Source organism: Corythoichthys intestinalis, chromosome 21, assembly GCF_030265065.1.
Source record: "Corythoichthys intestinalis isolate RoL2023-P3 chromosome 21, ASM3026506v1, whole genome shotgun sequence".
Lineage (NCBI taxonomy): Eukaryota > Metazoa > Chordata > Actinopteri > Syngnathiformes > Syngnathidae > Corythoichthys > Corythoichthys intestinalis.
The window spans coordinates 39,455,833-39,479,805 of NC_080415.1; the positions used below are offsets into that span (position 1 = coordinate 39,455,833).

Consider the following 23,973-nt stretch of genomic DNA (forward strand, 5'->3'; position numbering starts at 1 on the left):
ACAGAGCTGTGGGATGAGTTCCAGACGTCATACCTGCATCCAATTCCAGCTCATCAGCAGTGTCTTTAAACCGATCCTAGGCGGCTTGCCTCAAAATACTGTTTGCATGTGTTTCCCTCTCATTCGCTTAAGCATTGTGTTTTCTTGTGGTAGCTTTACAGCAGATTGTTGATCTGTTGACCACATTAGTCACGTGGCATATTTAAAGCACCCTTATTTGATATTACTGTTTAAGTATTTTCTTTAGCATGCATCTAAACAAAACAAGCTGAAAGCGCACAGTAGTACTTTGGGTGTCAAATTCGCCTCTTACACCGATTTTGTCCTACTCTCGTCACATCCCGTCTTGCCTGTTCATTTTGCTGCTCGTTCTTGTGAAATATCGACAGTGCTGTCCTGCTCATTAATGTTCCTCTCGGGTTCAAATTGAAAGGGCTGAACAGATGACATTTTTTGTCGCTAGAGTCATATTCTGAAAACCCGGCAGCACAGCCCGTTGACGTCACTGTGCACGGTGCATTGCGGCATCAACAACAATGGCCACCATTGAACAAATTTTACAACAAGAGGGGTTTTCATATCAAAATATTCTAACTCATACCAACATATTTTCAGAACTACAAATCTTTCTATCCATGGTTCCCTTTAAGCATCAGCACCCCCAAGGTGAAGGAATTTGACTTTTTAGCCAGATTGCCGGATTCATGCCAGCCCACCCGCGCTGGCGTAGCTCCAACGACCCAGGCCGGCGAAACACTTACATCCCGGCCAAAAGGCCAAACTCTGCGCCTTCACCTTAGTCTTAACCCCTTGTACTGACTCCATTTTGAAAACTGGAAAAAGACAAGTTGACATCTTATTCAGGTCGACAGCGATTAAAGAGCGAGACAAAACAGCAACAGACATTATGATAAAATGAATGATATGAAGGAATAGTGAACTTTTCCCATTTTTACTGTTTGACTGTTTGTATTCCTCTAACACACCCAATATAAAATAAATAGCACTTATATCATAGTTTAAGGAAAACAAGCAGAAAAAAATTGACATAGGGCATAAGAGATACGTGACGCCTTCTGACCACAGAAGCCCAACTCGTGCGTCATGCAGCTGACTGAGCAAGATGGACGCTGAAAACCAGGTGATAGGCAAGACATCTACAAGCCCACGTCTGCAACACCAAATCCCAAAATCAGCTCTTCAGGACAGTCCAGAACAAATGGCGGGACGTCCTGTCCTATAAGGAACACCGGCCCATTATCCACCTGATAACAGGACTGATAAGACTCATAGCGCCCCATTTGACGCTGAAGCGGGCAAAATCTCCCACTCCGGTTGCCTCAGTAACGGTGACTAAACAACTGTGACGCATGAACCCTTTTTGACTTTAAAATAGTGAATTTCGCCATAAGGTCATTTTCATGCCTGATTTCAAGAACTACAAATCTTTCTATCCATGGTTGCCTTTAAGCATCAGCACCTCCAATGTGAAGGAATCTGACCTTTTAGCTAGATTGCCGGAATCCCGCCAGCCGAACAGCCGGACCCGCGCTGGCACAGCTCCAACGACCCGGGCAGGCGAAAATATCCGATATCCTGGCCAAAAGGCCAAACTCACTCGCTTTCACTTTAGTCTTAGCCCCTTGTACTGACTCCATTTTGAAAGCTGGAAAAAGGCACAAGTTGACAATTTATTCAGGTCAACAGTGATTAAAACAGCAAGGCAAAACAGCAACAGACCCAGGCGAGGAGGCAGACTGGTTCCGGGGTCGCCATATTACAAGTCAACAAAAGGTTCCTGAGAAAAATGACCACGATTAGTGTAGCATTCAGTCTTTTAAAGGCTCTGGTGAAGCAGGCCATGGTCCGGAAGAAGGGTGTGTTTGGCCGTTGTTTAGGATAATCTCGCAAAATCACAGTTTGGGCTGTTTAGTCCGTGCGTCACACTTGCTGAGTCACCATTACCCGGGCAACTGCAGTGGGAGATTTTGCCCGCCTCAGTGTCAAAGGGGCGCTTGGAGTATTATCAGTCGTGTTATCAGTTGGATATTGGGCATTCTCCAGTGTTCCTTATGTTGGGACAGGACGTCCCGCCATTTGTTCTGGACTGTTGATTTTGGGATTTGGTGTTGCAGACGTGGGCTTGTAATTGTCTTGCCTATTACCTGGTTGTCAGTGTACATCTTGCTCAGTCAGCTGCATGATACACATATTGGGCTGCAGTGGTCAGAAGGCGTCATGTATCTCTTATGCCCTATGTCAAATATATTCAGCTTGTTTTCCTTAAACTTTGAAATAAATGTTATTAATTTATTATTGGGTGTTTTAGAGTAATACAAACAGTCAAACGGTAAATACGAGAAAAGATACTATTCCCTTCAAATGCCAAGAATCAATCAGTAGTTTAAACTGTTTGAAGGCTGTCACAGCGGTGGAGAAGTATTTCTATTACCATTCCAAGCGGGAGGGGGAATTATGTACAGTCTCCATTAAAAAAATTAAATATTTATGCTGCACTGTTTCATTCTGTTTACAGATGGTGGCGAGCATAAGGAACTGGAGGCGCAGGAAATTATGGATTCACACAGGGCGCTATTGACGACAGGCTGTAAACATTTCCCCGACATTTAGACGCACAGGGGAAGACTAAGGCAAAAAAAAAGCGTGATGGAATGTGTTCATGACGGTGTGACTGTTGCTAAGGAGACAAGATGAGGATTTCCATGCCAAGTGCAACCTTTTCCTCTTTGTCCTGACTCTTCTTTTTGCTTGTCAGCAGCAGCATGTTTTCCCCACGCGGGCCCGGACCACATGGAGCTATACACATTGCAACTTAAAGGTCACGCTGAAGAGTGTATGTGTCATAACACCTATTGGAACACCCGTGGGGAGGACAAGAGTGTGAGTAATGGTGAAAAAGGTGAACGAGATACAGAAACATACAACACTTAAAGAGTACACGGCTTATGAATACGGTTCAGTGTGTGGTGTTGACTGTTTTATGTTTACTGTTAAGTTTTGTTTACTCCTAAATAGCAGTTATCTTGAAGACGTATTGTATGAAAACCAGGTACGATTTTTGTCACAGGTTTTGATTTATAGTGGCCTCAAAGACAGCAACAGTGTCTTTCTTATTATTATTATAATATTTTTATTAGGGCTGCCAAAATTATCGTGGGCGGTAATTAATTTTTTTTAATTAATCACAATTAACGCACATGCCCCGCTCAAACAGATTAAAATGACAGCAGTGTCATGGCCACTTGTTACTTGTGGTTTTTGTCTCCCTCTGCTGGCGCTTTGGTGCGACTGATTTTATGGGTTTAAGCACCATGAGAATTAAATCTAGGGCTGTCAAAATTATCGCGTTAAGGGGCGGTGATTAATAGGGGGCCTATCTCCTTCAAAGCTGACTGAGTGGAATCACAGACAAAGAGCTTTTTCTGTTGACAATTCTTGTGAATAAATGGTTAAAGCCCTGATTTTTTAAATAAATATGTACACAAAACAGTCTCGATTCTTGGTTAAAAGCACAAAAAAAAAAAAAATACCAAAAAAAAAAAAAACTTGCAGTTAGCATTTATTTTACGTAAATATTGCGAACTACGATGCTAGTCAGTAAGCAAATGTAGCGGCCGCCTTATGAAAACAGAGCTTTTCCGGTGAAGATTCTTGTGAATAAATGCTTAAATCTAGGGCTGTCAAAATGATCGCGTTAACGGGCGGTAATTAATTTTTAAAATTCATCACGTTGAAATATTTGACGCAATTAACGCACATGCCCCGTTCAAACAGATTAAAATGACAGTACAGTGTAATCTCCACTTGTTACTTGTGTTTTTTGGAGTTTTGTCGCCCTCTGCTGGTGCCTGGGTACGACCCATGAGCATTGTGTAATCATTGACATCAACAATGGTGAGCTACTAGTTTATTTTTTGATTGAAAATTTTACAAATTTTATTAAAACGAAAACATTAAGAGGGGTTTTAATATAAAATTTCTATAACTTGTACTAACATTTATCTTTTAAGAATTAAAAGTCTTTCTATCCATGGATCGCTTTAACAAAATGTTAATGTTAATGCCATCTTGTTGATTTATTGTTATAATAAACAAATACAGTACTTATGTACAGTATGTTGAATGTATATATCCGTCTTATGTCTTATCTTTCCATTCCAACAATAATTTACAGAAAAATATGGCATATTTTAGAGATGGTTTGAATTGCGATTAATTATGATTAATTAATTTCCAAGCTGTAATTAACTCGATTAAAAACATTTGACAGCCCTAATTTTTATACCTGTCCTGTTTAGCTGCTTGACAATCTGAGTGTCCTATTGGTCTGAATTGCTTTAATGCAGGGGTGTCCAAACTTTCTGCAAAGGGGGCCAGATTTGGTGTGGTAAACATGTGGGGGGCCGACCTTGGCTGACGTCCTTTATGTTGAACAATACATTTAAGCATATTTTAGCGAGCCATTATGTGTGTCACATTTGCTTTATTATTTTTTTTAATGAATAATTATAACAATCTCGCAACTAGTCTTTGTGGCTTTCTCTTTCGACTCTCGGGCTGTTGCAAAATACTGCTGCTGTGAAATTAAACTAGCTTCAAGTTGCTTCCCTGTATCTTCCCTGTAATCTTGTCGTACATGTCAGCGTGTCTTGTTTGGTAAAATCGCCATACATTGAACTCTTTAAAAACAGCGACTGTCTCTTTGCAAATGAGGCAGATACAGTTGTTGTGTATTTTAGTGAAGAAATAGTCCAATTTCCACCTATCCTTGAAGCGTCGGCCGTCACAGTCAACTTTCTTTTTTTTGTTGATTGTCGCCATTTTAGAAAATTGGGAGTAAAGGGTCACACAGGGTAATGTTGCTTAGAGTAATGTTGCTTTTTAGTGAATAAATGAGCAGCAGCATTTAGTGTGTAAGCTACCTCATATGCTGGTAGCAGTACTGCTGAGCAATTTATTAAGTCTGTGTGCGGGCCAGACGTTATTGATTTTATGACAGATGCTGGGGGGCCGGATGAAATTTGACCACGGGCCGCATTTGGCCCCCGGGCCGGACTTTGGACATGTCTGCTTTAATGTATCACGAGAGTATGATATACTCTCATTGTGACGATTATTCATTGTGTTTCGTTTATTAGGAGAAAGCAGCGAGCAGGAAGGGGATATCAGGGGACAGAATGGAAAACAGAGAAGGAGATAGACAAGAACAAACAACAACAAGAATTACATTAAATGCCTACACTAATTATGTATATAGTAGTGCTATCGTTAGCTAATTGTATTTCCGGTTGACACCATGTGGGGGGCCTGATGACCGGGGACAAAAAGGAGCGGAGTAGAGTCAGAGATGTGATTAGGTGGGGTCGAACCTACACAAATCAGCAATGTGAGGTATAGAACCCAGTCTTATGTGAATCAAATGTAAGTGAGGATATGTTGACATCCTTTTCTATGCTGCCTGATCGCGAACTCTGGCACCGATAGTTTCTCTACCCAAGTGTGTCTAATTGTACCCTGCCAGACGTGTGATAGTCCTGCAGACAAGTGGAAATGCTGCATGGGGGCCGCCCCAGGGCCACAGCCCCTCCCCAGCCAATCTGAGGGGTGAACCAGCGCAGCCCGAGCCTCCTCTCGCAGCTCCAGTAACGGGGCTGCCGTCATCCCCCAGAATCCAGGGTGGTCCATTCGCGCCCCACATTAACTGGCCTTCAGGGAAGAAATGAGGGGACGCGCCACTGCCCCAACACTTGCCCCAATTCAATTCAATTTAATTTTATTTGTATAGCCCTATATCACAACAAGGTTGTCTCAAAGGGCTTTGCAGAGGCAAAATGATACACAGTCAGAAACCCCACCACCAAACCAGCCACCGGCGCAACCCCTTAACTGACACGGCCCACGAAGCCCGGGGCAGGACAGGGTCGCCACCCGGAGTGGGCGACACCCCGCCGACCCACCGGCACTCGGCTAGCAACCCGTGCCCGAGCCCAAGAAGGATAACCGGGTAGAAAAGAATGGATGGCGGAGAGTGCTGAGAAGCCGCCGCGGGGTGGCACTGGACAGAAGCCCCGATCCCCACTCCACTCCCGCAATTGTTAGCCAGGCAAAGAGGAGGCCACGCCCTGGGAGCCACGCCACAGAGAAGAAGTGTGGGATCCACCTACCGCCCTATTACTGTGGCTGCCAGGTACCTGACTGGCAGTCATTACCCATCACCGTGATGGGATTGTGTGGGGAGGGTCATGCGGTGTGTGCATTAAAATAGGAGAGCACGGCTGAGGGCAGTGGGCCGCACATCCCACTGCCCCTCGCCGAAGCTTCCCCGTGGAGTGTAATGTGTGTGGTGAGTTAAAAGAGGTGAGGGAATGGCGGGGCCTGCGGCGTGGGGGCAACTGTCATGTCACGCCCCACCACAACCGGTCCGAGCCATCCTACATCCTCGGTGTATGAAAATCAAAGGGGAGCCGGCCCGAGACTGTACAGCCCTGTTCTGACTCTCCCCGAAGACATATATGAGTGTGAAGATGCCAGAAGTGAAAGACATGTACAGTACAAAGTAAAGAGTGCGTGAGTTAAGAGGCAGGCACCCACGGGGCTGGGTGGGGCCGCCAGCCAGAACCATCGGCCACAGGGCGAGGGAAGCACCAGGGCCCCTACAACTCCCCGCATGGCAAATTCTTGAATTCCTGGGGAAGCGCAACGATGGTGGCTCTGGTTACGTTAAGCAGAGCACTTTCTCAATCCGTCCTTCACTGTCCCTTGTTTTGACTCTCTCTACTGCACACACAAATACGAAGAAAGCAGCCTAGTCATCATAACAAGCAGGCATCTGGACTCCAGCCCCAGGAAAGACATACACAAATGAATGCCAACGACTTGGAGAGCTCAGAAAAGCTGGTGATAGTGGGAGTTACTGTACAGGACCACATGCACTGCAGACATTATCCGTCATCCATTGACAACCACTTTACTTGGAGCTCCATTCAAATGTGTGCATTTATACCATCGTGTCATTAGATGGTGGAGAGATTAAAATAAAAGTAAGATTCCGGCAGAGTTATTCGTCACAAATCTGCCATCCAGTACACAATATTGACTGGAGTGGGTACAGTATTTATGATTTCTTGGAGGCAGTCTTTCAGGTCCTCCACGAGTTCGTTTTCAATTCAGGTGAGACAGCTAGATTGTTAAATGAAGAGTGGAGACAAGAGATGAATACTGTGCAGTTTTAATTTCAGAAATTTCTGGGTGCATTTAGTTACACAACAAGCCGTGTAGAGAAATGCACACTAAACAGGGGGCTTGGCCTTCCTTGTATACAAATATGGAGGTGTGTCTGGAACGCTTGGTGATTAACTTTTCTTGCAGATCTTGCAAAATAGGCCATGAACCTTGCTGGTTGCCAGTTAAATGTCTATGATCATCTGAGGCAAACTAACTATCAGCGGTTTCTGTGAAAAAAACAACTCCATTCATGGTCATACTTGCAAGCATATCAGAAGATTGCATTAGGCGAGATGCGTACTGACCTCAGATTCTTGTGGTCATTAGTATTCAAATTTCAAACCGCTATAAATATGATACAGCATTTAACAAATAAATTAGGCCAAAACTAGTAGGCCAATAGCACCGATACGAGTGTCTGTATTGCTTACCGATAGGAACTAAAAAGACGTCATCAAGGAGTACTAAGAAACAACTTGTCGATGCTGCGCACTAGGTACTCTTTGAGATCTAGTTTCCTACAGCTAGTCGCCTTCCCGAAATAATGAAGACATCCTATAGTTTGGCGTCCAATCATCCTTCGGTTATGAATTTCAATGAGTTCATCATCATTTGAAGAGGAAGATTGGCAGGGAATGAATGTTTGTTCTAGCGCCGTCAAGGGCAGCCAATGAGGTCAAAAATTACGCGTACTTTCTCTGGCCCTCCCACCAATTACAGTGGTATGAAAAAGTATCTGAACCTTTTGGAATTTCTCACATTTCTGCATAAAATCACCGTCGAATGTGATCTGATCTTTGTCAAAATCACACAGATGAAAAGACAGCATCTGCTTTAACTAAAACCACCCAAACATTTATAGGTTTTCATATTTTAATGAGGATAGCATGCAAACAATGACAGAAATGGGAAAAATAAGTGAACCCTCTGCTTAAGGAGACTTTAAGAGCAATTGAAAACAATTATTATTACCTAACATTTTAAGTCAGGTGTGTGCCCAATTACTGATGAGTGGTTTAAAGCGGCCCTGCCCACTATAAAACACACACCTGGTTAGAATTGTCTTGATGAGAAGCATTGTCTGATGTGCATCATGGCTCGGTCATAAGAGCTGTCTGAAGACCTGCGATCAAGGATTGTTGATTTGAATAAAGGTGGGAAAGGATACTGAAGGAATCTGACCTTTCAGCCAGAGTGCCGGAATCACGCCAGCCGAGTCTCCAAAATCGCACTGCCGCAGCTCCAACCACCCGGGCCGGCGAAACTCTAACAACCCAGCCAAAAGGCCAAACTCCGTGCGGTCACCTTAGTCTTAACCCCTTGTACTGACTGCATTTCTTTCAAAAAGGAGGACATTTGTTTGTGATCCCAAACTTTTGAATGGTAAAGTACTTATAAACTAAATTACAAATGCATTAAAAAAACATTAGGTCAAACAAAAGCTTAGCTTATGTTGGTCCTTAACAGGGAGCAGCTGGATTCAGCCATGTCATATTAAAAAATTAAAAGTTATATCATATTCACTGTTTCCACTAGAGGGCAGTGTATCCACCCAAGTGAAAAATAACTTAGCTTATGTTAGCCTTAACTTGGAGCAGCTGGATTCAGCCATGTGAAATTTAAAAAAATTAAAAGTTATATCATATTCACTGTTGCCACTAGAGGGCAGAGTATCAACACAAATCAATAAACCTAATGCAAACACTTTCAAAACAAACCATGACAACGCCCCTTTAATTAAACGAATATTGAAAGCAGCAAAATTTAATTCGAATCTTTTTTTTTTCTAGTCGAATTATTGGAGTTCATCAATTAATCGTTGGAGCACTAATCAACTACTGTATTGGCCCGAATATAAGACAGCCCTGATTATCAGACGACCCCCTCTTTTTCAAGACTCAAGTTTGGAAAAAATACTTTTTGAACACCAAATTAATTTTTATACAGAAATAATTATAATGTATCCGAAACAAATGATTATAACAATATATTTGTGAGAAAAAGCATGTTATTTTGCCTCATTCAAATCTTAATATCTGAACATTTAAATATGTAAACTAAAGTGCAATCACATTCGTAAATGAATGGCGTCTGGTTTTTGAAATGTAAATAAACCAATCTATTGTGATAAAACAACAAAATTGCAATAACTGCATTAACCATTAAAGTAAAGTCTAACTGTAACTGTAGTCTTGAAACAAATCTGAATAAGGAAAAACATTGCAATAAAATAATTCAAACTGGTTAAACTTGAGAGTTGCTGAGATCTGTTATGACTAGGGCTGCAGCTATCGATTATTTCAGTAGTCGATTAATCGATAAACCATTAGTTCGAATAATCGAGTAATCGGATAAGGAACATGAAAAATTAAATTACCTGAGCTGAGCCTCAACCGGTATAAAAAATTAAATAAATGAGGATCTATGTGCAACAAAAGAACAACTGGCTAACTTACATCGCAAAAGTCCGCTAGTTTAACTGCTATAAAATGCTAACTTTTTTACAATGCTCTAAACAAATGGTCCAGACGCATATTCCCACAAAAATAGGCTAAATATACCAATAAATTACGAATGCATTAAAAAAAACATTAGCTCAAACAAAATTTAGCTTGGGTTGGTCTTAACAGGGAGCACCTGGATTCAGCCATGTGAATTGAGGCAGACTAGAAGGCAGTGTATCCACCCAAATCAATAAAACTAAATGCAAACACTTGCAAAATAAACCATTACAACGACACTTTAATTAAACGAATACTCGAAGTAGCAAAATTTTATTCAATTTTTTTTTCTAATCGAATACTCGAGTTAATCGATTAATCGTTGCAGCACTAGTTATGACAGAATATCGCTTCAATGATATCTGGCGCCATCTAGTGTCATGAATGGGTATAATGTCTAGACCGGGAATGTACGACAACCCCCACTTTTTCAGTCTTATTTCAATGCAAAAAACACCGACTTCTATTCAGGCCAATACGGTATACATTCCTTTTTGTTCTCCTTCAAAAATCCTCCTTTACAATAAAAACATCTTAGATATCCGTTGAGATAACACAAATAGTGTGATGAAAACACGGAAATCTGTAAAAGCGTGGGTTTAAATAAATATATGTGCATGTGGCCGTCCCGATCTGTCGAGCGTGGGTCTCATTTACCGAGCGGAGACGGGGATGAGTAGCGTCGACCGCGGCAGACGCTCAGACGTGATACGACCACGAGAAGGATTAAGTCTTCTAACATAGCAAAAGCTGTCGTGTACAAACCTCCCCCGTAGCTTTGTGGACGAAGACGGAAAAGAAGGAATTACTACATAAGAAGAAGGAGATGTAATATTTCAGATTAGCAATTCTAGGAAGCAGAGATGGATAATAATTAGGAATTTTGGTGCGGGAAAACGTGTGCGTAGGTATCACGGTGCTTGAAAGGTCTGTATTCTATCAGCCACAGCCATCTGGGGCCCGTTTCCGAGCTGCCAATCAACACGTGTCCAGCTCTTTGACTTGCTATTGAGCTTAGCGGGTTATTACTACAGAGGGCCAATCCATTCTAAGCACAGATAATGTCTTGAGACATAAACACACACGTCGGCTCTAATGGCTGAAAGGGGATTGTGATGGAGGGAGTTAGAAGACACCAGAACTCCATCGAGACCACCTTTTCCCCTTCAGTTTCTTTAGAGTAGTAGTTCGCCTCTGGCAAGAGTTTTTTTTTTTTTTTTTTAAACTCTACCCATTATTACATGGTCCATCCACTTGCTAACTTCTTCATCACCCTTCTAACCCTTTGTCAGTCTCAAGGGACTTGTTAGGGATAGCGTGATGTTTCCCTCCAGCGTTTATGATAGGACTATCATTCCTCTTGAAGGCAATCGCATCCCTCTTTTTGAGCGATGCAACCCACGCTCTCCTTCCTCTCGGTATTTTGGCTTGAACGTGAATGAGCAGAAGGACCAGTAGAAGTGATTATTCTTTTAAGGCAGGAAAATTCATTTTAACAGTCACAGTTAATTTTCTTTTACTTTTTTTCTTTTACATGAATTATATATACATACAGTATTTTCCGCACTATAAGGCTCACCTTCAATTAATGGCCCATTTGAAAAGAGTTTTCATATATCGGGCGCACCACATAATAAGGAGCAGTAGTAGTAGTAGCAATGGTTTGCGTTATCCATCCACTAGATGGTACTGCGCTAAAAGAATGGAATGCAATGATTAAATAATATTGATCCATATCTAAGGTGCATCGGATTTTAAGGTGCACTGTCTTCTATTGAAAAAATTGAAGACTTTTAGGTGTTAGGTGACTTATAGCGCGGAAAAAATGGTGTGTTTATATATATATTGCGGAAAACACAGACAAGACTGAAAAAGCAGTTTCTGCTCTTGCACTCCTCTTTAAAAGAAACTGCTGTATTTTAAGCCAAAACAACTGTTGTTTTTGATAGAGCAAGATGTCTATATGCTGCCATAGCTGATTCATGGCGCATTAAGCCCCCGAACTATTTTTAATTTGCCCGTTTTACCCAGAAAACCCCCGTTTACAGACTTCGCGCAACCGCTTTTATGTCAACCCAGCCATAAAATGAAGGTAATTAATTATATTTATTATTCAAAATGTCTGTCATTTTTAGCTTAGATTCATTAATTAATGTCTAATATTTCATTTAAAAAAAAGATTTTAAAAAATTATTCACTTGCATATTTTAAACTTTTAAACAAATTACGTCACAAAAAAAAAAAAAAAACGGTGTCTAAAAAAGTCACGGATGTTTACCTTATAACTATCGCTTAATTGTATTTTTTTTTTGTTTCTGTCGCTTTTTTTCTGATATTTTAGATGATAAATAATCAATCCAAACAAAGAAAAATTGGAAGAAAAAAAAACGTTTAAAAAGGTAAATATATGAAAAAGAAAATCTCGACCACTCCTTGATGTCAGCGATTACTGCATCGTGACCCTTGTTATATTACCATGTTTCACCCATAAAATCCAGCTGTGGCCATTCACAGCTGTGTCTTGACACTTGGTGATACATGCTGCATGAAGTTTTTGGATCGAAACAAGGTAATTACGAGATAATATTTCGTTAAAGTCATGGCGTCTGTAATTTTGTTCTCGTGTGCTCTCACCTCCAGACAGGGTTTTTGCTGTTTAAAAAACTTTTTTTTTTTTTTTTTTTAAAATGCCCTCCTGTTCAAAATGTTTCTTCCCCCAGAAAATTGAGATTTTAAGCTTTCCACTGATGTATCACATATGCATATCGGACAATTTTGATAGTTGGCCAAACTGGGGGTCTCAGAGATGAACTTCAAGTCACCTGAGTGTTTTCCGCCATATATATTTATTTATAAACCCCTCACAGGGCATTCATTCAACTGAAAGGCTGGGGAGGGAATGAGTGAATGTCAGTGTTAAGAACACAAATGACTAAATTAATAATATAATTAGGTAAATTATCATTAGACTACATGTTAACGCGTTCCAAATTCTCACAGGCAATGACAAAAAAAACATCAAAACGAGCATTGACTCAATCAAGTTCAATCAAGTTTTGTGTAATGGAATAATGATCTGTAATTTCATGCTGAATTTCCCATATAAAGAACACAACTCTTTATGACCTCTTCATAAATTCGAAGAGCAAATAACACTCAAGGAATGTTTTCATGTGTGTGTGTGCGAGCACAAGTGCTGAGGGCTTGCTACAGCTCATTCAGCACACAAGCCAGGAATAATTGGATTTAAATTAGACATGTTCCTCGGCTCAAAGCTTCCTAATGTAACGTGAAACAGAATGCCCTCCCTCTCCCGGGTCGTTATCTCATCCAGTCATCCCATCTCAAATACGTTCCCTTCCAACTTGTAGTTATGCCCCTCCCCTAGACCCCATTTATTATTGTGTTTCTTTTCAACCCTTTCAGGGACAGTGGTCACTACAACGGACAGCTATTGAAATTTGAACCCTTTAAAGAGCAAGTGAATACTTTTGCTTGGGATGTCCTGATCCAATCAAGTGATCTGAAATCGGGCCGATCGCGCCATTTTTCAGAGGATTGGAAACTGGGTGAAGAGGATTGCCATAGACTTCATAATGATATTGATGGGGCGCGGGGACGATTAATAGGGGGCCTATCTCCGTCAAAGCTGACCGAGTAGAATCACAGACAGAGCTTTTTTTGTTGAAAATTCTTGTGAATAAATGGTTAAACCCCTGAATTCTTTATAAATATGGACACAAAACAGTCTCGATTCTTGGTTAAAAGAAAAAAAAAAAAAAACAACGTGCAGCTGGCATTTATTTTACGTAAATATTGCGAACTATGATGCAAGTCAGTAAGCAAATGTAGCAGCCGCCTAATGAAATCGGCTTTTCCGGTGAAAATTCTTGTGTATAAATGCTTAAATCCATTAATTCTTTGTCGATATGGACGTAAAACAGTCTCGATTCATGTTTAAAAGCAAAAAAATGAGCTGTTAGCCTTTTTTTTTTTTAATGTAAATATGTCTAAGTACAATGCTAGACTGTTAGTGAATGTAGCTAGCGACTGCCTGATGTAAACAGCTTTTCCGGTGAAAATTCTTGTGAATAAATGCTTAAATCCCTGAATTCTTTACAGATATGGATGGAAAACAGTCTCGATCCTAGGTTAAAAGCACAAAAAAAAAAAACAGAAAAAAACGTGCTGTTAGCATTTATTTTAATTAAATATGTCGAAGTACGATGCTAGTCTGTCAGTCTATGTGGTGGCCGCCTGACGTAAACAGAGCTTTTTCCGTGAAAATTATTGTGAATAAATGCTTAAATCCCTGAATTCTTTATAGATATGGAAGTAAACCAGTCTCGATTCTTGGTTAAAAGCAAAAAGGACACGTGCAGTTAGCATTTATTTTACTTAAATATCTCCATATGTAAACAGAGCTTTTCCGGTGAAAATTCTTGTGAATAAATGCTTAAATCCATGAATTCTTTATAGATATTGACGTAAAACAGTCTTGATTCTTGGTTAAAAGCAAAACAAACAAACAAAAAAAATGTGCAGTTAGCATTTATTTTATGTGAATATGTCGACGTACAAGTCTGTTCGTGAATGTAGCTAGTGGCTGCCAGATGTAAACAGAGCTTTTTCGGTGAAAATTCTTGTGAATAAATGCTTAATTCCCTGAATTCCTTATAGATATGGACGTAAAACAGTCTCAATTCTTGGTTAAAAGCAAAAAAAAAATAAACATTTAAAAATAAAAAATAAAAAAGTGCAGTTAGCATTTATTTTACTTAAATATGTCGAAGTACGATGCTAGTCTGTCCATCAATGTGGCGGCGCCCATATGTAAACAGAGCTTTTCCGGTGAAAATTCTTTTGAATAAATGCTTAAATCCAGGAATTCTTTATAGATATGGACGTAAAACAGTCTTGATTCTTGGTTACAAGCAACAACAAAAAAACAAACAAAAAAAAGTGCAGTTAGCATTTATTTTACGTAAATATGTCGAAGTACAAAGCTAGTCTGTTAGTGAATGTCGCTAGCGGCCGCCTAATGTAAACAGAGCTTTTTTGGTGAAAATTCTTGTGAATAAATGCTTAAATTCCTTAATACCTTATAGATATGGACTTAAAACAGTCTTGATTCTTGGTTGAAAGCAAAAAACAAAACAAAAAACAAAAAACGTGCAGTTAGCATTTATTTTATGTAAATATGTCGAATTAGTGATTTGTTAGTGAATGTAGCTAGCGGCTGCCAGATGTAAACAGAGCTTTTCCGGTGAAAATTCTTATGAATAAATGCTTAAATCCATGAATTCTTTCTAGTTATGGACGTAAAACGGTCACGATTTTTGGTTAAATGCAAAAAAACATGCAGGTAGAATTCATTTTACGTAAATATTGCGACATATGCCGCCGATGCTGTAGCGGCTAATTTCTCCCATTGATTTTTTTTCACAGCGTTTCAAAATGCATGCATGGTACGAAAAATATAATAATGACCTTGAATCCTCGATCAAATCACTCCTGAGACAATCCTTCCTGTTTGTATGCGGTACAGGTTTCAGACTTTTTCAACAGAAATTCGGCGTTGGATAGCTACATGTGTCGCTGCGACCGACTGCCCCTACTTGAAGGCGCGGCGCACTGAAGGTTGAATCTGATCAGTCAATATTTTAATGAAGTCTATGGGATGGAAAATTGATTTTAACATGTGGCATTTTTTGGGGTGGTATATAGCATTTTTTGGGGGTGTATGGCAGTTTTGAAGGCCATGCACATCCATTGACGGCTATGCACATCCAAATTTTCCATTCATTTGGAATGGCAGAAAAATTTGTGGTTGTGATTTTTTACTATCCACTTACTATTACAGCCATTGGAATCATAATTTGTGCATGAAAAGGTTTTGTATTTTCTACCAATCGATTTCAGTAGAATAAGATCGGGTTATATTTTCTCATTTATTGGGTTGTAAAAACGGCGCATTCACTAGTTATCACATTGCATTTGTAGATGATAAACAGCCTCTACGACCTTGCAAGAAACTTGTTCTCAGTCATAAATAATTGACGTGTTGTTGGCATATGTGATTTAATTTGCGTCGGCATGTGGGCATACCCGCTGCTGTACGGGGATATCCCTGTAAGTGCACTATATCTTTAAGTGTTTTATGCTAATCCACTGAGAATCTCATCATCTGTTTGTGTGTGTGTGTGCGCGTAGCAACTAATGGGCGGCAGCTCGCCCAACATCTGGACGTGCATATATAGTAGCCTACATGCTTGCTGAAATAGAATGTGTTTTCCTCTGCAAACACTGCATGATGTACAACCACTTTGAACTGGAGTTTGCACAACGCTTATAGAGATGTACGACTAATGTGTCATGGAAAAATGTTTAACTTATTCGCTGCCACCCACGGCAACAGGGCTAGCCAGCCCTCCCAGTTCTGATTGCTCTGGTTTCAGTGCCATTGATGGCGCTAGATGTCCCAAATCTTATGGCAATGAATTGGATGTTCAACGCTGTCAATGATAGCCAGTGAGCTAACGTAGACACTATCCTAGGGCTGCAGCTACCAATTATTTTAGTATTCCATGAATCTATCAATGAGTTAAGTCGAATAAGCGAGTAATCGAATGAGGAAAATTTAATGCGTAGGAGATGTAAAACAAATGCTTGCTCAAATTTCACTTTCAAAAGAGCAATAAATGTAAAAACAAAATATAATTCCCGAGTGTTTCTTCAAACTATGCAGAATTGCACTTTTATTTAAAATACATGAGCTTAGCCTCAAACGGTATATAAATTTTTTTTTTTTTAAATAGATATGAATCCAAGTTCAACAAAAGAACAATTGGCTAACTTACATAGCAAAAGTCCGCTAGCTTAAATGCTTTAAAATAGTAATGTTTTCTTACAATGCTCATTCAAACATTCCCACAAAAAACTGCTAAATATAACTATAAACTAAATTAAGAATGCATAAAATATCAGCTCAAACAAAAACTGGTCTTAACAGGGAGCAGCTGGATTCAGCCATGTTCAATGAGTTATGTCATATTCACTGTTGCCACTAGTGGGCAGTGTATCCACCCAAATCAATAACATTTAATGCAAACACTGTCAAAACAAACCATTACAATGCAACTCTACTGTTATTAAACGAATCCTTGAAGCAGCAAAGTTTGATTCGAAGCTTTGTTCCAATCGAATTAATCGATTAATCGTTGCAGCACTACACTATTCTCATGGAAGATTTTGGTAGCAACTTATTGTTTTTTTTTTTAAACAGTGACACCTTTTTAAAACGATATATCGAGTCTCGGCAGGAGCGTATCGATAACCTTTTAGGATAAAAAGTATCACGATACATCACCATTTCAATATATTGTCACATCCCAAGTAGACAATCCAGGAGCGACACAGGTATTTGCCATGTGGTAAAATGGATTTTGACATGTGGCATTTTTTTTTTGCCATGTAGCAAAATGGATTTTGCCATGTGGCTTTTTTTTACCATGTGGCAAAATGGATTTTGCCATGTGGCTTTTTTTTTTTTTTTGCCACGTGGCAAAATTGATTTTGCCATGTGGCATATTTTTCACCATGTGGCAAAACGGATTTTGCCATGTAGCTTTTTTTTTTTACCATGTAGCAAAATGGATTTTGCCATGTGGCTTTTTTTTTTTTTGCCACGTGGCAAAATTGATTTTGCCATGTGGCATATTTTTCGCCATGTGGCAAAACGGATTTTGCCATGTAGCATTTTTTTCCTATGTGGCAAAATTAATTTTGCCATGTGGCAATTTTTCTGCCATATAGCAAAAATTAATTTTGCCATGTGGCATTTTTTTGCCATCTGGCAAAATTAATTTTGCCATGTGGCATTTTTTTGCCATGTGGCAAAATTTATTTTAACGTGACATTTTTTGGGGTATATGGCAGTTTTACAGGCCATGCACGTTCATTGACGGCTATGCACGTCCAAATTTTCCATTCAATTGGAATGGCAGAAAAATGTGTAGTTGTGATTTTTGACTATCCACTTACCATTACAGCGCATTGACATTCAACTGGAACCCAAGTCAGGCTAAGCCATGGACGGCTGTGCACGTCCAAATTTCTGTGTTAGCTTTCTTTCTGCACTTATGAATCTTGGGTATGCGGTCGCTAAGCTTGTGGGTGGACCACCAGGTTATATATTGGAAAAAAAATGCCACATGGCAAAATCCACTTTGTCACATGGCAAAAAAAAATTGCCCACATGGAAAAAAAAAATTGCCAAATGGCAAAAAAAAAAAAAAAATGCCACATGCCAAAATCCATTTTGCCTCATGGCGAAAAAAATGCCACATGGCAAAATGGCAAAATCCATTTGACCACATAGCAAAAAAAAGTGCCAAATGACCAGTCATTTTGCCAAATGGCAAAAATAATTTTGCCACATGGCGAAAAAATGCCACATGACAAAATCAATTTTGCCACATGGTGAAAGAAATGCCATATGGCAAAATCCATTTTGCCACATGGCAAAAAAAATGGCAAATGACAAAATCCATTTTACCACATGGCAAAAAAATGCCACATGGGAAATCCATTTTGCCTCATGGCGAAAAAAATGCCACATGGCAAAATTCATTTTTCCGCATGGCAAAATCCATTTTACCACATGGCAAAAAAAAATGCCAAATGACAAAAGTCATTTTGCCACATGGTGAAAAAAATGCCACATGGCAAAAAAAAAAATTGCCCACATGGCAAAAACAAATTGCCAAATGGCAAATTCCATTTTGCCACATGTCAAAAAAATGCCAAATGACAAAATCCATTTTGCCACATGGCAAAAAAAAATTTGCCACATGGAAAAAAAATGCCAAATGGCAAAAACAATTTTGCCACATGGCGAAAAAAATGCCACATGGCAAGAAAAAAATGCCAAATGACAAAATCCATTTTGCCGGATGGCTTTTTTTTTTTTTTTTTTTGCCACATGGCGAAAAAAATACCACATGGCAAAATCCATTTTGCCACATGGCGAGTAGCACTTTTGGTTCTCTGCCCTGCTGCAATCCAGTGTGATAAAGTTGACATTAACAAGGCTCAGCATGTGGCTAGTTCTGGCTTAGGTGCGATAGTCCATCCATTGCATTCCCCTTAATAGATCCATGCTGATAATGGCTGGCTCTTTGCTCTCCCCACGGGGATCTGGAGTGACCTGATGCAACCGACAACACACAACTCACTTCAATAACATTTAGAGCCCTGTTGAGTGCGAGCTTGTTTGTGTAGTGAGAATAAAAGCGATACTTTAATTTGCTGATCTAATTATGGGCACGGGTAAGTACAAAAGAACCTAATACCAACTTTTAATTTGCTTTTGTCGGATTTGCTGTAGCTGCATGTTTTGTATTATTTTCTTTGTGTATGTGTGTGTTCATTTTGGAGAAAGTTACTTTTCTGCTTGAGTTTGCCTTTGCTAATCACACTGAAAAATGTGTTTATTTAAAAATAACCAAACAGTCATTAGCTGAGAGAAGAAAGGGGATACAAGGAGATTGCCGAAAGGAAAATATGCCCATAAAAGTGCACAAAAACCAACTGCACAATGTGTTTTTTTAAAACAATGCCCAAGGTGTACAGACACATTATACTGTGATCTTGGTGGGTTGATCTTTGAAATAGCTATTGTTTTTGCACCTTCTTGTGAAAAAGAGCATCTCAAGGTCATCTGTGTGTTGTATAGGCATTAGAGCCGGGCAGTGTACCGAAAATTTACCGTTACCGAAATTCTTCACGACGACTGACGTAATTTTGACTATGTCAGCAAATTAGCTAATTTAATAAAACAAGAAAATATAATCTTTTCATCCCGCTTTGAGCCTGTGTTGTTCGGCTATGTTCATTCCCCTTAAAGAAAGCAGTCAGTGTGCTTCCGTATGAAGTCACGTGGTTATCAGGAAATCAAACTTTCACCCGACATTCAGTAGACTCTTGGCGGCCTCAAAACGGACTTTCACCAGCTGTCCTCCCTGGTTCTGTCTTTCCTTTACACAGATCAGTCGTCCTGGTCCCTTTGCAGAAAAACAGCCCCAAAGCATGATGTTTCCACCCCCATGCTTCACAGTGGGTATGGTGTTCTTCGGATGCAATGCAGTATTCTTTCTCCTCCAAACACGAGAACCTGTGTTTCTAGCAAAAAGTTCTATTTTGCTTTCATCTGACCATAACACATTCTCCCAGTCCTCTTCTGGATCATCCAAATGCTCTCTAGCGAACCGCAGACGGGCCTGGACGTGTACTTTCTTCAGCAGGGGGACACGTCTGGCAGTGCAGGATTTGAGTGCCTGGCGGCGCATTGTGTTACTGATAGTAGCCCTTGTTACTGTGGTCCCAGCTCTCTGTAGGTCATTCACTAGGTCCCCCTGTGTGGTTCTGGGATTTTTGCTCACCGTTCCTGTTATCATTTTGACGCCACGGGATGAGATCTTGCATGCAGCCCCAGATCGAGGGAGATTATCAGTGGTCTTGTATGTCTTCCATTTTCTAATAATTGCTCCCACAGTTGATTTCTTTACACCAAGCGTTTTACCTATTGCAGATTCAGTCTTCCCAACCTGGTGCAGGTCTACGATTTTGTCTCTGGTGTCCTTCGATAGCTCTTTGGTCTTGGCCATAGTGGAGTTTGGAGTGTGACTGACTGAAGTTGTGGACAGGTGTCTTTTATACCGATAATGAGTTAAAACAGGTGCCATGAATACAGGTAACGAGTGGAGCCTCGTTAGAAGAAGTTAGACCTCTTTGACAGCCAGAAATCTTGCTTGTTTGTAGGTGACCAAAAACGTATATTCCACCATGATTTGCAAATAATTTTTTAAAAAATCAAACAATGTAATTTTCTGACTTTTTTTTCCACATTCTGTCTCTCATGGTTGAGGTTTACCCATGTTGACAATTACAGGCCTGTCTAATGTTTTCAAGTAGGAGAACTTGCACAATTGGTGGTTGACTAAATACTTATTTGCCCCATTGTAAGTACTGCCTTTAAAATGATTAATGTTTTTGCACTTTCTTGTAAAAAAAGCAGCTTCAGGGCAGCTTTTTGTTGTATGGGCATGTTCCCATCTTTTCTGTTGAATCATTAGGGTATTTTAAATAAATAACGGACATAAATTTGTTTGGCTACTTTATTCAGTAGTAACGTACGATAATCGTGATCATAGTTCAATAATCGATAATAGCACCCTGAATCGTAATCGGATCGAATTGTGGGGTGGATAAGATGACACAACACTAGACAGTACTGCGTTAAAGGGAATTTCATCCCATGATGAACCAATAATGACTCATACATAAGGCGCATTGGATTATAAGGCACACTTTCTGCTTTTGAGAAAAATTGAAGGCTTTAAGGTGTGCCTTGTAGTGCGGAAAATATGGTAATTTTCATTTTGAGTAATTCTAAATCATTTTATCAAGTTAGCATTGTTAAGTTGACGAGTTAACGTGTTGCATCGGCACATTATTCTTAGTACTCCGCAATACCGCTGATTTCATTTTTGTGTCGTACGGTTACCGATACCGATATTAGTATCGATATCTATTTAAGATGTCCGATCGGCATCGATCGGGTCCGATCACGTCATTTTCAAAGTTTCGGAATCGGCAAAAAAATATCGGACATGCCTTTTTTTTAATACTGTATATATATTTTTTTAAATTTAAATCGTTTTCTAATTGTATTTAACGTTACAGACAAAATGTATTACACTCATCCAGAGTAGTTTTGGCTTACAGTAGGGCTATCAAATTTATTGCGTCAACGGTGGTAATTAGTTTTTTTTAATTAATCACGTTAAATAATTAATGCATGCGCTGCACGACCCACTCACGCATTGTCGCGTTCAATCTATAAAGACTCCGTTTAACCTATAGATAGCGCTGAAAGGCAGCGTATAATGAGTAGAGAGAATTTTGACAGCCTTTGGAGCCATTATTTATGTGGCTAAAGCTTTACAATACCTCTCTCAGCAATTATAAATATCGTGGGAGGCAATGTGGGGAAGAAAGGTAGAAGTTGATCATTTTCTTAACACCCTATGTTCTTTCCCAACGCAGAGTATATCAATTGGTGCCCCTACGCACAGTCATGGTTGCACTTCCCATCATGCATTTGGGCAGAAGTCCAATGGCTGCAGTATCATTTACTGAAAGCTCAACAAATACACTAGATGGCAATATTTAGTCACAATATATAAAGTCACATTTATCCTTTAAGAATTACAAGTCTTTCTATCCATGGATCCCTCTCACAGAAAGAATTTTAATAATGTAAATGCCATCTTGAGGATTTATTGTCATAATAAACAAGTACAGTACTTATGTACTGTATGTTGAATGTATATATATTCGTCCGAGTTTTATTCATTTTTTTCTTAATGCATTGCCAAAATGTATATGATCGGGAAAAATTATCGGGAATGATTGGAATTGAATCGGGAGCAAAAAAAAAAAAAAAAGCAATCGGATCAGGAAATATCGGGATCGGCAGATACTCAAACTAAAACGATCGGGAGCAAAACAACATGATCGAAACAACCCTAGTATCTATGCAACACCAGTGATAAGTGAATAGTTTACTCTTATTTTTTAGGGAATGATGCGCAATGTTTGTCAAGACAGAGCTACGGTACTAACCTTGTGTGGTAGGAAGAGTGAGTTGACAGCTTCTAAAAGATCTTTGGTATCTTGGCAATCTCGTTGGCCACAGATGACAATCTAAGGGAAAAACAGCTGAGGTCAAGGAAATATTCAAGTGAGTCAGTGGGAAGGAGAGAGCATGATTAGACTGAAACAAGGGGGTAAAGGTGATAGCTAAGAGGAGTTTGATGGGAATGAGGTGACTAAGGTCAGAGTTGTATTTGTAGCCGTAACAAGGAAGACAGGTGTTGTCACTGCTACTGCCTCATCTTTGAGCTCGTTACGCTTGCCCTGCGGCTCTGTCTCGCCCTCCGCGGGTCACGTATATTGGAGAAAAAGTTAACTACGCTCGCTACTGAGTTTTTTGCTTTCTTCACTTGTCTGTCAAGTTTGGTCAGGGCAACTTTCAAAGTCAATGAAATTCAACTGTTTCTCAACAAATACATTTCCATTTTTGCTTGAGTGTCTGTATGTTTAACCTGCTTAAGCGTGTGGTGTTGTGCCATCAGCGCCCGGACCATCTCGGGTAGAGCGATGGGGATGTTGGTAAGACGGTCAGAGAAGGCTGCAAGTAGCTGTTGGCATCTCTGAAGCCATTCCTGCCTTCCGGTGTACTGGGAGAGACGCAACAGACTGGATGCGGACACGGAGTTAGCGCTGGGCTCAGCTCCATCCTGATCTGAAAAGCACAGAAACGTGTGATCAGAAATATAATGATATTATATTAAAACCGTTTAGCGCCATCAATGGCAGCCAATGAGATTAGAATCATTAGAGGTGCGTTCAAGTACAGAGGTACGGCTCCTTACGAACTTCTAACTAATCTAGTTGTAACATGTATTTGTTACATGTTAAGGGGAATAGTATCGTTTCTCGTATTTACTGTTGGACTGTTTGTATTACTCTACCACACCCAACATAAAATAAATGGCACTTATACAATGGTTTACGGAAAACAAGCAGAATATAGGGCATAAGAGATACATGACGCCTTCTTATCACGGAAGCCCAACATGCGCGTCCTGCAACTGACTGAGCAACATTGTCGCTGACGAGGCAAGACATGTACAGCCCACATCTGCACTACCAACTCTTGCAATCAGTTCTCCCAGACAGTCCAGAACAAATGGCGGGACGCCCTGTCCCAACACAAGGAACACTGGTGAATGCCCGATATCCAACTGATAACACAACCGGCAAGACTCCAAGAGCCCCTTTGACGCTGAGGTAGCAAAATCCACAACTCTTGTTGTCCTGACAACAGTAACTCCAAAATCCCCCTGTCTAATCCACAAACAGACAATAATCCTAAACAACGCCCAAGCACACCCTTCTTCTGCCCGAGAGCCTTCTAAAACACTGAATGTTTGAGTAATCGTTGTTACTTTTCTCGGGAACCTTTTGTTGACTTTGTGATATGGTGACCCTTGGAACGAGTCTGCCTCCTCCACTGAGTCTGTTTCTGTTTAGTCAAACTGTCACTGTTAAAGTCAAAGTTATGTTTGAAATGTATGATTTTACAAAAAGCTCAATTTCT

At 40.0% G+C, this 23,973-nt stretch overlaps 1 protein-coding gene across 6 annotated transcripts in view; it reads right to left on the reverse strand.

Annotated features, from left to right (window-relative positions):
- The window catches only part of spata20 (spermatogenesis associated 20), a 70,933-nt gene that overhangs the window by 12,859 nt on the left and 34,101 nt on the right, over nt 1–23,973 (reverse strand). For 4 of the 6 annotated variants that reach the window (XM_057825965.1, XM_057825962.1, XM_057825961.1 and 1 more), the window contains exons 14-15: nt 22,916–23,115; nt 22,434–22,514 (exon numbers count right to left, since the gene is read on the reverse strand). In XM_057825965.1, coding sequence (XP_057681948.1) covers nt 22,434–22,514; nt 22,916–23,115 — 281 coding nt within the window. Of the gene's footprint in view, nt 1–1,371; nt 1,667–18,789; nt 18,955–22,433; nt 22,515–22,915; nt 23,116–23,973 lie in introns of those variants that run through there. The other 2 variants (XM_057825966.1, XM_057825963.1) reach the window with 2 other exon arrangements.